General features: G+C 43.7%; 1 protein-coding gene across 5 annotated transcripts in view; it reads right to left on the bottom strand.

Moving 5' to 3' along the window:
• plppr2 (phospholipid phosphatase related 2) overlaps positions 1-14365 on the bottom strand; it is a 54358-nt gene that overhangs the window by 16462 nt on the left and 23531 nt on the right. For all 5 annotated transcript variants that reach the window (XM_062974123.1, XM_062974124.1, XM_062974125.1 and 2 more), the window contains exons 4-7: positions 8654-8774; positions 7062-7318; positions 3037-3213; positions 1881-2018 (exon numbers count right to left, since the gene is read on the bottom strand). In XM_062974123.1, coding sequence (XP_062830193.1) covers positions 1881-2018; positions 3037-3213; positions 7062-7318; positions 8654-8774 — 693 coding nt within the window. The remainder of the gene's footprint in view (positions 1-1880; positions 2019-3036; positions 3214-7061; positions 7319-8653; positions 8775-14365) is intronic.

Below are 14365 nucleotides of genomic sequence, written 5' to 3'. Positions count from 1 at the left end.
TGCAGTCTCCACGGGAAAGGGAGGGGCAACATTGGCAGGTCTAGGGGAAATTTTTCTACTACTGGTGTTCTCCCAGAACCATATATATTCCCAACAGTATTCCAAAGGTGGAGCGGGGATCAACCTGGAAGTAACCTAAATCTCATCTTTGAAAAACAATGTGCATTTGTTTTTTAAATAAATGTGAAATACCATCCCACGGTGGCACAATGGGTTAAACCCTTGTGCTGCTGAACTGCTGACCTGAAGGTTAGTAGTTTGAATCCGTGGGATGGGGTGAGTTCCCGTTGTTAGCCCTAGCTCCTGCCAACCTAGCAGTTCAAAAACATGTGAATGTGAGTAGAGAAATAGGTGCTGCTTTGGCGGGAAAGGCAAAAAGACACTCCAAGCAGTCATGCCAGCAACACGACCAGGAGGTGACAATGCAGGCACCTCAACTTGGAAATTGAGAAGAGCACTTCCCTCAGAGCCAGAGATGAGAGATGAAAGGAGAAGCCTTTGCCTTTGTCTGTGTATGTGTGTCTTATTGTATTGTAACAAGGCATTGAATATTTGCCTATATCTGTTTGGATATACTGTAATCCGATCTGAGTCCCCTTGAGGTGAAGGGCAGAATATAAATATATTATTATTATTATTATTATTATTATTATTATTATTATTATTATTATTATTATTATTATTATATCATCCCTGCTCCTGGATATTTCCAGGAAATGCAGTTCACAAAAACACACATATAATTTGTTGTTGTGGTTTTTTTTTTAACGAGAACAGGAATTGTCTGGAAGAGCAGAACTAAACATAACTTACCCCTGCAACTATTTATGTTCACTTGAATATGTTTTAAAAATTGGAATGGGATCATACACCTCTATCTGTACTTTCAGATACTCATAGAATTCATCAGCTGCTGTTGTTGATACAGATGTATGAATGATGCCATTAACAAAATTTTGATTTTTCCTTTTAAATAATGGCAGCTATTGGAAAATACTGGAAAGTGGCTGTCTGAACACAACTGGCAATGGTTAGTCAGCCTGCTATTCCACCAATACAGTATCCTAAAAGCACCAGATCACACCTGATTTCTTCTGGTTCAGCAGTCTTGATGTAAAACCTAATAATAATAATAATAATAATAATAATAATAATAATAATAATAATAATAATAATAATAATAATAATAATAATGTAAAGGTTTTACACTGACGTTAAGTCCAGTCGTGACCGACTCTGGGGGTTGGTGCTCATCTCCATTTCTAAGCCGAAGAGCCAGCGTTGTCTGTAGACACCTCCAAGGTCATGTGGCTGGCATGACTGCATGGAGTGCCGTTAATTTCCCACCGGAGCGGTACCTATTGATCTACTCACATTTGCATGTTTTCGAACTGCTACGTTGGCAGGAGCTGGGACTAACAGCAGGCGCTCATTCCGCTCCCGGAACCTGGAGCGGACCTTTCGGTCTGCAGGTTCAGCAGCTCAGTGCTTTAACACACTGCACCACCACCAGGGGGCCATAATAATAATAATAATAATAATAATAATAATAATAATAATAATAATAATTTTTTATTTCCCACATTGCCCCAACATTATTAACCTCTGTCATGGTCATCATACGGAATTTAAATGGCAGCCAGATGCCTAGTGGTACTCCAGTTGTCTTCCTACCATTCTAAATATAAGACTCCCAGGGCTCATTTACAAGTAGTGGGTCTATGTGACAGCATTTCACTCATAGCCACTCAAACGTTGGGGTGGTGCTGTATGGGTGCATGTACACATATGCGCAAACACAGACTCATGCAGACTGAAGAGACATTTCATGCCTTCATGGAGCAGAAGGCATGACACTGTGTGTCATGAAAACATCTTACCTGAGCCACACTTAATTTATCAAGGGAACTGTCAACACAGGGCAAGCCCATCACTGGAGCACTGGGCAAACTTTCAGGAGGGGGTGCTTTCTTGGTTGCTGGTGGAGTACTCTGGAAATTGTTGACCACACAAGTCACCTGCCACAGAAAGAGGGTAGGAGGCTGAAACCATTTTATTCTTACTCCGAAGCAACACTATGCTCAGTGTGCCAAATGAAACACAACATCAAGGGCCCAGCTTCTCTTTTACTCATTTCATTCCATCCTTTAGGACTTCATCCCACGAGTGGGGAGAAAGTGGGGAAAACCAGAGGGAACGGTCTTACCTTGTTCCCTTCCCTCTTTCCCCATCTTCTGGAATGACCAGCTATCCCATGTCCATTCTACATCAATGTCTGTCTTTCCCCTGCTTTCGCTCACTTTCTCCCACTTTTCTCTAGCTCATGAAGATGGATTTAGAGCTCAGTTTCCATGTGCTGCAGAAACGGAGCCCCACGGAGTCCCACCGGAAAGGTCCTTACGTCATGTGATGGGACACCATTTCCAAATGGCATGGAAACAGAACACTAAACCTGTGGGATGAAGTCCTTGATCAAATGAAGAGGAAACCTCTTTCCGCCAGAGGCTAAGGACCTCATCAGATGCAGCAAGAAGGATGTCTTCTCCCTGCTTCTCTCCACTGCTGGAACAGGGTCCCATGGAGCCCATCAAATGATCCTGGGCAACTTCCAGCAGGACTCCATGGTGCTCTGTTCTGGCAGCGGAGTGAAGCAGAGCTCAGAGTGCTCTTAGCGGAGTATTTACTGGACTCCTTATTGAACAATACAAGGAGGAAGAGTGAGAAGACAGATCTGAAGGAGGAAATGGCGTGGGAAGGCAGAGGATAGAAACTGATGGGAGAGAACAGAGCCTGTTTATTCCCTCTGCTGTCCCACATTTTCTCGCATTTTCCCCTGCCTGCCTGATGAGATCCTTAGATTAACTCTGCAAAAGTAGAGGGATGACTTTATTTTGCCTCTGACAGATTTGAACTTGTTTTCCATCTGACCTTTTTCCAAGTCAGCTCTCCTTCTGTCTCCCAACCAGAGTTTATGCACTCTGGCATCCCTTCACAGACCCTCCTCAAGGACCTTCAATAAACCCAGTGGCCACTTACCAGGAAGGCGGCAATGGCCCCACCAGTAAGGAAACCTGCCAGCACATCGGACCAGTGGTTTCGGTACTCGGCGACACGCACAACGCCCACCAGGAAGGCTGGACATAGGAGTGACAGGCACAAGGAGGGCTTGGCTAGGCGGGAACCCTTCAGCCGGAAAACTAGAGTGACATACATCTAGAACAAGACATGGATGTAAGGGTGGGAGAAACAAGAGGGTTGAAGGCTGACAATAGAACTCATATTTCTCCTTTGAATATAGCAATAAGAGGCCATCCAAATTAACAATCCATAAGTAGCTACAATATGATTTGAGAAGAAAAAGATAGTATCTTCCCATAGGAGGCTGTTTGAGTTTTAAAATCATGGAAGAAGGACTTCCTCCTATTTCCACCTCCATCACAGGTATGTTTGGAGATGATATGGAAAGAGGCTTCTTCATGGCTGCTCCCAAGTTATGAATTCTCTTCTTTATAATGCTATGTTGGCTCTGTTTCTGCCAGTAGGCAAAGAAATTTTAAGCCATCATTATTATATTTTCATGGCTGTTGACGCTGTTGTAAACCAAATGTTTACAAAATAATTGCTTATGTAATTGTTTTTCATTTTGTTTGATGCCTTGTTTTAACTGCATCCTGGTGACCTAGGGGATAAAAGCCTCATGACTTGAAGGTTGGGTTGCTGACCTGAAAGCTGCCAGGTTCAAATCCCACCCGGAGAGTGCGGATGAGCTCCCTCTATCAGCTCCAGCTCCATGCAGGGACATGAGAGAAGCCTCCCACAAGGATGGTAAAACATCAAAACATCCGGGCGTCCCCTGGGCAATATCCTTGCAGACAGCCAATTCTCTCACTCCAGAAGCAACTCTGGTTTATTTATTTATTTATTATTCAAACTTATATGCCACCACACCCCTAGGGCTCGGGGCGGCTTACAAGAACAGGCTAAAATCTAATAATTTAAAAACATCTTAAAACATCTTAAAAACATCTTTTAAAAACATCAGTTTGCTCCTGACACACAAAAAAACTTGCATTCTTGATTAATTTCACAAAGTAAGGCACTGTGGGAGAAAGGCAGGATATAAATAAAATAAAATAGAATAGAGAGCAGAAAACAAGTGAATTGCCAGGGAAGAACTGGTGGTTTTACATTGGAAAGAACGGTCAGGGTCTCAAGTTTCATGAGACATCTGCTGACACAAACAACTGCATTGGTATTACTGTCAAAATACAAAGCTAATTGAAAACTTGTCTGTCTCCATCTTTCCTGCCTTGTTTTTATCACTCCTTGTTTTTATCACATGGCAGTGAAACATGGGAAAAATTAATCAGCTGTGCCTGTAACGTGAATGAAACATGCTGCATAATGAAGGACTCATGCCTGTCCTCAATGTGAACAGTGTAGGACGTAGGGTGAGGAAACCTCTCAAACACCTACATGAGTCGTTTCCCAAAGAGGTTTGGTCTGAAACACTGGTGGGAACTAGGTGATCACTGACATGTTGAATGGCAATCTCCAGAAGTCTTAGCCAGCAGAATCAAAGGGGAGGCATGCCAGGAGCTGAAATCCAACCACATCTGGAGAGTCACAGGTCTCCAACATTAGATGAATGATTTTTATCCCTCTAAAGATGATGCCACTGCAAGCACCACTCAGCATGTGTTAAGAGCTGTTCAAGATCTCATACTGTGTCCAATTCTGGGCACGACAATTGAAGAGGGATATTGACAAGCTGGAACATGTCGAGAGGAGGACTACAATGATTGAAGGTCTGGAGGCCATGCCCTATGCAGAGAGGCTTAAATAGCTGGCTATGTTTAGCATGTAGAAGAGAAGATTGAGAGGAGACATGCTTTTGAAAGATGTCACGAGGAAGAGGGAGCAGGCTTGTTTTCTGCTTGGAACAATGGGTTCAAATTACAGGAGAGAAGATCCCACCTGAACATCAGGAAAAACTTCCTTGCCATAAGAACTATTCAACAGTGGAACTCATGCCTCGGAGTGTGGTGGAAGCTTTTAAACAGAGGCTGGGGGGGGGGGGTCATCTGTCAGGGGTACTTTGATTGTGGACTAGATGGCCCATGCAATCTCTTCCAACTCTATGAGTCAATGATTCATCATATAAACAACAATGCTTTGGCTAACAATAATTTACCATTGTGCTAGCAGGACTGCTGACCAACAGGTCAGCAGTTCGAATCTGGAGAGACCGGGTGAGATCCCCCTGTCAGCTCCAACTCCCCATGCGGGGACATGAGAGAAGCCTCCCACAAGGATGGTAAAACATCAAACATCTGGGCATCCCCATGGAAACTTCCTTGCAGATGGCCAATTCTCTCACACCAGAAGCGACTTGCAGTTTCTTAAGTCGCTCCTGGCATGAAAAAAAAATCAATTGACTTAACCTACACATAAGAAGCAAAATGTTTCTGTGTATTATCTCTTTTGCATATTTAAACTATATCACAATCCAGGCTCCAAAAAGTTCCTTTGCTGTGCTTTTACTGTCTCACATTGGCAGGATCAAAAGTAGTGTTGGAGTGGTGGAATAAGATTGTAGCTTGGTATGAAAGGGAAGGGAGGACAGGGAATCTGTGGCCTCCAAATGTTGTGGGGTGTCTTTTCCAACCCTTCCCAAATAGAAACTATGGGGACTGCATGCAACACAATATGGATGGACCTGTTCCTCACTCATCAGCCACCCTGAGTCCCTCCGGGGAGAGAGGATGGGGTATAAATAAAATATCATTGTCATCGTCATCATCATCATCGACATCGTCATGCCTCAGGTTTTTTTGTGTGTGTGTCAGAAGCGACCGGAGTTGCTTCTGGAGTGAGAGAATTGGCCGTCTGCAGGGACGTTGCCCAGGGGACGCTCGGATGTTTTGATGTTTTACCATCCTTGTGGGAGGCTTCTCTCATGTCCCCGCATGGAGCTGGAGCTGATAGAGGGAGCTCATCCACGCTCTCCCTGGGTGGGATTCAAACCTGGCAGCTTTCAGGTCAGCAACTCAACCTTCAAGTCACAATGCTTTTATCCCCTAGGCCACCGGTGTATCCATACCCTTACTTGGTCTTACTAGCCTCATAACAATTCCAGCAGACACTTATGGGAAACAGTGATGGTAATAGGAAGGAATGAGGTCTGCCTGGGACAAAAATTACTTAATCCCCACTGTTTGTTTGGCTGTCAGAAGGCTGGAAAAGATGCTCAAGTGAGATGTCACACTTTTCTGTAACAATGCGTAGCCTCCAAAACCATTTCCTTTGCTTTTGTAACTGAATTCTGGGTTGATCCCCACCTTTTCTATATATCCACTAGAGGGCATACGAAGCCCCTTAATGAGTGTTTTGTGGGATGAGAAAACCTTAGTGGTCCCCATTTTTTTGGGTGGTGGCACAGTGTGTTAAAGTGTGTGTTAAAGTGTGTGCAATACAGTGTGTTAAAGCGCTGAGCTGCTGAACTGGCAGACCGAAAGGTCCCAGGTTCAAATCCCAGGAGTGGAATGAGCGCCCGCTGTTAGCCCCAGCTCCTGCCAACCTAGCAGTTCGAAAACATGCAAATGTGAGTAGATCAATAGGTACCACTCCGGTGGGAAGGTAACAGCGCTCCATGCAGTCATGCCAGCCACATGACCTTGGAGGTGTCTACGGACAATGCCGGCTCTTCGGCTTAGAAATGGAGATGAGCACCAACCCCCAGAATCGGTCACGACTGGACTTAACGTCAGGGGAAAACCTTTACCTTTCTTTTCTAAAAGACCCAAACATGCTTCATCTATTCATTTTGCTTCTGTGTGATACAAGATGAGGAACTGATGTTGAAGCAAATCCTAGAAACATGGCCTTTAGGTACTACTCCCAGAATCCCCTTGCCAGCATAGATACCCAGCTAGTTCATGAGAAGAAGTTTGGTTGTTTCTCCCCAATGTCCCTTTTGTTCCCTCCCTCCTTCCTCCAGCACCACTATGTCCTCTTTCCACTGTGCTGGCCTCATGGCCCAACCACCCTTTGTTCCATACCACTGTGTAGGCCACGGCATAAGCACTGAGGGCAGCATCCTTGGAGGGGAAGGCCTTGCGGGCAGCTGCAACCAAGACAGGGTTCCCAGTACAGGCTGCCTTGTCAGTCACGTAGATGCTGCCCGGAGGGGGCTGGCAGCCCAGCGCTGTGTAGTTGGGACGACAAACGGAGAGAAAATGTGGAGTCTGGTTGCCGGTCACCACTTGGCCAGCATTGGCAAAAATGGTAGTAGTGAAGAGGCCAAAGGAATAGATGCCTGTGGAGAGAAAAGGAAACAAAATCAAAATTGAGTCCAGTTTGTCACCATCTGGGATTGAGTGTCGGGACCAAAGCTGGGATTGGTGGTCCCTAATGAAATCCTCCTTTAGTCCCCAGAGTTTAGTATTGCTGCAACTTCAAATTTTAGTTGCTGACTTACCGTGTTTCCCCGAAAATAAGAGTGTCTTATATTAATTTTTGCTCCCAAAGATGCACTAGGTCTTATTTTCAGGGGATGTCTTATTTTTCCATGAAGAAGAATTCACATTTATTGTTGAACCAAAAAATGAACATTTATTTTATACTGTACAATAGTTGTCATCACAAACCAGCATGACCAGACAAACTGTGAATCCTATCTAGAATTTCTTGTTACTACCAATATTTCCATGTACAACACTCTATGGTACGTACATTTACCGATCCTGCATGCTCTGGTGTTCTGTTCGATGGACATGCTTCCAAACAAGACCTTTGCTAGGTCTTACTTTCAGGGGAGGCCTTATATTTAGCAATTCAACAAAACCTCTACTAGGTCTTATTTTCTGGGGATGTCTTATTTTAGGGGAAACAGGGTAGAAGTACAGTTCAGACATCCAACTAAAATGGGCTGGCAAAGCAAGCAAGGGAATGCCAACATGGCAAACAGAAGAGTTCCAGGTGGCAGTAATTTTCAATGTCCCACTTTGTACAGAAGAAAAATTAGGGTGTTGTGTGGTTTCCAGGCTGTATGGCCATATACTAGCAGCATTTTCTGCTGACATTTCACCTGCATCTGTGGCAGGCATTTTCAGAGGATCACCAGCCACAGATGCAGGGTTTTGTTTTTTTCTATGACAGGAGCAACCGGAGTTGCTTCTGGAGTGAGAGAATTGGCCATCTGCAAGGACGTTGCCTAGGGGATGCCCCGATGTTTTGATGTTTTACCATCCTTGTGGGAGGCTTCTCTCATGTCCCCGCATGGAGCTGGAGCTGATAGAGGGAGCTCATCCATGCTCTCCCCGGGTGGGATTCGAACCTGGCAGCTTTCAGGTCAGCAACCCAACCTTCAAGTCACGAGGCTTTTATCCCCTAGACCAGATGCAGTTGAAATGTCAGGAGAAAATGCTGCTAAGACACGGCCCGGAAACTACACAACACCCCAGTGACCCCAGCCATGAAAGTCTTCAACAACACAGAAGAAAGACTTAATGGAGGGGCTAGCATTAGAGTGAGGAATGTCTCCCAATAGCTACAATCAACAGAGGAGAATCCCAGGTCGTAGCTTTGAGGCACAAGGCAAGGTGGCAGGTGTATGTATGGGCGGGGTGAGGGTAGGTCATCTGCCACTTACCCAAAAAGCGGATTATGCGGCGTAGAAGGGGGTTGAAATAGCAACACTCGCCAGAGACAATAGTCTTCTCCTCGCGTCGTTCAGGCTGGAGAAAGAAGGCAGCCAGTTCCCCAACGAGAATCTGAGATTCAGAAGAGAAGCAGAGCAGCTCAAGCCAATTCATTCCACCACTATGCAGATGCTGAAGCAAGCAAGAGATTTCCAGAAATGGGATTTTGCCTTGGGAGGGGTAACAGCTTTGTAGATCAAATGTAGAACTTAAAAGTGATTCCAACAACAACAAACCTTGCATGCCCTTTCACACAACACAGGTATTGTGCTACATTTTCATTTTAACAGCCATGGGAACAACCCATAGAATCCTGGGACTGATAGTTTAGGGATGGGCCTTTGGAATTCTCAACCAGAGAGCTTTTCTTCTAGTGCCTCTGAAACAAACTACAACCCCAGGACTACATAGGATGCAACTATGGCAGTCAAAGGGAATCAGAGAATCATAGAGTTGGAAGGCACTACATGGGCCATCCAGCCTGACCCCTTGCCATGCAGGAAAAGCACTATCAAAGCACTACTGACAGATGGTCATCCAGCCTTTGTGGTGGAGGCTTTTAAAACTTCAGACTGGGAAACCAGGTCCAGAGATCTAGCAGCTCTTCAAAAAAAACCCTCCACCAACTCCAGCCAAACTACCCACAACTCCAGCCACAAAGAGACAAACCCACTCTGATTTGCTAAATTACTGATCCGGTCCTGAGGCTTGTTCCTGAGCCATTCAAAAGCTGGGGACCAAATATCTTCCAAGAAGCCCCAAGAGCCTGACCAAATTGCAAGCCCAATCCAAAGGTTGGAAGCCCAGACCTACCACAGTGTAGACACTAAACAGGCTTAGAATAAATGCAGATCATGCTCAAGATTTTTTTATTATTATTATCCAGCTTCTGAGCTACTACCTGAGATACTTGCTTGTACAGTAGAGTCTCACTTATCCAAGCCTCGCTTATCCAAGATTCTGGATTATCCAAGCCATTTTTGTAGTCAATGTTTTCATTATATCATGATATTTTGGTGCTAAATTCGTAAATACAGTAATTACAACATAACATTACTGTGTATTGAACTACTTTTTCTGTCAAATTTGTTGTATAATATGATGTTTTGGTGCTTAATTTGTAAAATCATAACCTAATTTGATGTTTAATAGGCTTTTCCTTAATCCCTCCTTATTATCCAAGATATTCGCTTATCCAAGCTTCTGCCGGCCCGTTTAGCTTGTATAAGTGAGACTCTACTGTATCTATAAATCTATTACCCAAATCCATGCAATTTTTTTTGGATCCAGTCAGAGGCATGCCAAAGAGAACCATTCTGAACAGTGAGCTTCTGTTTGAGTGTGTTCTCGAGAAATGCTGAAAAATATAGATTATGCGATATTTCTATCTGGGTGTGAAGGACCCAGTGGCCCTGAACCAGATGGTAGGGCAGTTTGAAAAACTGGAGCCTGGGGACAACTTCCTTTCCTGCCTCTTTATTCCCTTTGTGTTGAAGTTCCATTGCATTTCTGGAAGTATGGCATCTAAGCATGTAAGTGAATACAGTGGGCTATGCATGTAAGTGAGTACACTGTGCTTTGGACATAGGACTCCGCTTGACACCAAATTCTGTGAGTTTTAAAGTCCCGTCATATACAATGGCATAGTAAAATCATGTCCCTGATATAAAATGGTAAAATCAAGATTCACTTTTGGAATTTTCTTTGAGTATTTTCAAACAAGTTATGGATGAAACGACAGATACGGATTTTTAAAATTTCTGTATGTGGTTTTCCTGAACCCAAGTTGCACATGACCCAGTTCTGCACTCTGGTTTCTGCACCACTCAGCCCAACTCTATTTTTCTCTCTTGTAAGTCAAGTTTGCAAATTAAATCATTGAGCTTATTTTGGGTTAGCTACAATAGGCTTCTGTTAGGCATATAATAGCAGTAAGAGAGGCTAAATGGGAAAGGCGTTGTGTGAGCCTTGGGCCCCGGTGTGAGTTTGGAAGGCACTTACTCCTACCTCCACTGTGCCATGCTTCTAGTGGTATCATTTCCATGTTAGTGAGGTGGTCAATCTGTTCTATGTTTTCATCTAAATTTCACAAAGTAATGTGAGATGCTAAATCCTACCCTCCAAAGAGATTTTGGACCTTGGTTAGCTCCCTTTAAAGTTCAGACTAAAAGGCAGAATGGATTCACTATTCCGCCTTCATGGGAGTCACCAACCATCAGAGCCCTTGAACTGCCAAATGTGGGCCCTTCCACACAGCTTATAGCTAGAATATCAAGGCAGAAAATCCCACAATATCTGCTTTGAACTGGGTTATCTGAGTCCACACTGCCATATTTTCCAGTTCAAAGCAGAAAATGTGGGATTTTATTCAGGGACCTGGGTTGGCAGTGTCACTGGGAACCAGAAGCCAACAGAGGAAGACATTGGCTGACTATTTAAAGGCACAGAGAAGAAACCACTCTCTGGAGTTATAAAATTCAGGCCAACATGCTCAGAAGCCCCCTTTCAAAGAGGCCAAAGAAAATTATTATTGAAACTATATTAACATGCAAATTACATACATTTTAAATCGCCCAATAGAGTTAAAAATCTATAGTTTTCAAAATGTATACCAAACTATTATCTTATAAGACCAACCAACTTAAGGGTTTATCTCTTACAAGGAGTGATCACATTAACTCAGGAAAGTTTTTCAATGAATAAAAAAAAACTGTTACAAAACCATGAAATTCATAGAAGAAACAGAAATATGTCTTAAGGTGTTTAGTTGAAGAGAGGCGCCTCTGATTTCCTCTGTGGACTTTCTTGGGTGCACCCCAGTTTTGGTTTCCTGCAAAAACATTAAACCGATCTCACAAAGTCCCTGGAAAGTCTGAAGCACTCACTTCCAGAACTGTAGTCAAGGGGTGGGAGGGGTTCAACCCCCCACCCATTTTTTCAGGGTTTTTTTTTATACTGGTTTACTTGTGAATTTTAACTGGTTAACCAAATTCCCATGAGTGTCCACTAAAGTTTATCAATGGAGCCTGCTTTGAATGAGATTTTCCTGCTTCTTGCAGGGGGTTGGACTGGATGGCCCCTGAGGGCTCTTCCAACTTTACAATTCTACAATTCTATGATTCTATGATTCTAATACTCTGGGAAGACCCAAATGTTTTAAAAATTGGTGGGCCAAAAGGGGTCAAAATGCCCTCTGTGTGTGGCAATTTTCACCCCGTAGCCCAAGAACTTAGCGCGGTGGGGTTGAGCCTTGGAAGCCCTCCCATTGCAACCAATGGTCCAAAAATTTTCATTTTTTCGTAAGCCAGACAGAAATTCTGTTTGTATAGGCAACCCATTTTCGTTAGCGGGAACAAATACGGAAATGAGATGAAACAAATAAAACTACACCAAATGAACAACAATTCCATACAAAAGCACAACACTAATAGAAACCTGCCCTTTTTAACTTTCTATTTTTGGATTGTACTTTTTGATATACTGCAGCAAAATTATCTTGCACCTGTGTGATCTTTCACTCAAGATTTCGTGAGTAATCTCCTTTTATTATATCAACCAGTTTGATGTGGAGTCTTTTGTTTTTTGGCGGTTCTAAATGTGTATTCCTTTGCATGCTAAATGGGGGTGCTGTGATCATTCATTAAATGAACTTTAACTCTGACTGTATTTCTTCTTTTTGAAAGGCAAACTGACCTATCTTCTACCTTGGCCATCCTGCTGTGTTTTAACTCTGCTAATGTAATGCTTTAGAGGAAGTTATAACTATTTCAAGCGATGTGTTGTCGAAGGCTTTCATGGACGGGATCACAGGGTTATTGTATGTATTCCGGGCTGGATGGCCATGTTCCAGAAGTATTCTCTCCTGACGTTTTGCCCACATCTATGGCAGGCATCCTCAGAGGTTGTGGGGTATGGAGAAACTAAGCAAGGAAGGTTAATATATATCTGTAAAAAGTCCAGGGTGTGAGAAGAACTCTTTGTCAGATGGAAGCCAGTGTGAATGTTGCAGTTAATCACCTTAATTAGCATTTCAAGCGAATTAGTTTGCCTCTGGTCAAATGGCCAAGCCCTTCCACGCTCTAAGCAATTACATAATCCCAATACATACCACTAAAGACTCTGTCACACTGCACAATTATATCACTATGATTCCACTTTAATGGCCATGGCTGCATTCTCTGGCATTTCAGGATGTGGTTTCAGGAGACATTAGAGAAGTTCTGTGAATTTTAAATCTCCCTCCCTAAATCAGAAATCCCAGGATTTCACTGAATAAAGGTAGGTAAAGCGGAATCATGGAGAGGTAGCTATATAGTGTGAAAGGGCCCCAGTTGCACATGCAATCACAAAATCTTGGAGACATGGATAATGGCTAGGATCCATGCCAAAGACCTGTCCTTTTAAAGGTTCCCATTGTGTAGAGAAGGATGTCAGCAAAGAGTTATTGGCAGGGGTGGACAATGTAATTTCTGCACATCCTGAACACATTTATGTATGCACATGTCTCATCAATGGGGTGAGTACTCTTAAGACTGGCAAGTCCAGAGTCAAAAATGTCCAGCTATCTTGCTGAAAGAAGTAGGAGGAACAGGGAGAAGGTTAATGTGATAATGGGGCCAGGCTGTGGTACAGGCTGGTGAGCAGCCTGCTGCAATAAATCACTCTGACCATGAGGTCATGAGTTCGCGGCCAGCCAGTGGCGGGGTGAACACCTGTCAATTAAAATTTTTAAAAAGCCCCTGCTCATTGCTGACCTAGCAACCCGAAAGATAGTTGCATCTATCAAGTAGGAAATAAGATACCACTTATAAAGTGGGGAGGCAAATTTAACTAATTTATGACATTGGAATGAGGAAGTGCCATCACAGTGGATGATGAAGCAGCTGCTCCCCCTTGTGGCCAGAATCGAACATCCCCTCAGGAGAAGGTTAAATTGCCTCTGTGTCTGTCTCTGTCTCGGTTCTATGTGTATATGGGCATTGAACATTTGCCTTGTATGTATATAATGTGATCCGCCCTGAGTCCCCTTCGGGATGAGAAGGGGAGAATATAAATACTGTAAATAAATAATAAATAAATAATGGCCAACTACTGCTGACAAATCCCCTCCTGCCCACCCATATGAATGCATGCCCACACAAATAATTGCCCACTTTCACAACAAAGTGAAGGAGATGGATGAGGTGGTGGAATAACACAGAACATGTGTATGCATGGACACACACACACACCAAAAAGAAATGGCAGAGGTCATGATAGAAGCCACAGCCTGCTTCCTGAATGCCTAGCTCTGTGAGAAGGACACGGCTGGCCTGGGAAAATGTTAGTGTTACAATACAGATAATTTTCACACTCAGTCTCCTCCAACCCCCTCAACAGTCCTAGCTCTGAGGTTCCGCAAAGCTAGGCATTCTCGTAAAATATGCAACAGACAGGGCTGTAGGGTCTGTGTCTGTTATTGTGGCCTCCACCAGCAGCCAGGAGCATCTCCACTCTGGCAATTGGTCAGGTCATTGACACAGACACAACATCAATATCCCATTGCCTGAAGCAATTGCCTCATTGAGAGTCATGGCAGTTCTGCCCGTTTTCAGATGTGGAGCAGATAAGCTTCAGTCTGGTTTCAGGGCAAGATGCTCAATTCTGAGCTCTCCATGGTGCTG

The sequence above is a fragment of the Anolis carolinensis genome, chromosome 2, assembly GCF_035594765.1.
Source record: "Anolis carolinensis isolate JA03-04 chromosome 2, rAnoCar3.1.pri, whole genome shotgun sequence".
NCBI classification, from domain to species: Eukaryota; Metazoa; Chordata; class Lepidosauria; order Squamata; family Dactyloidae; genus Anolis; species Anolis carolinensis.
Note: the sequence above shows the minus strand (reverse complement) of the source record. Positions and strands in the feature narration are given on the sequence as shown.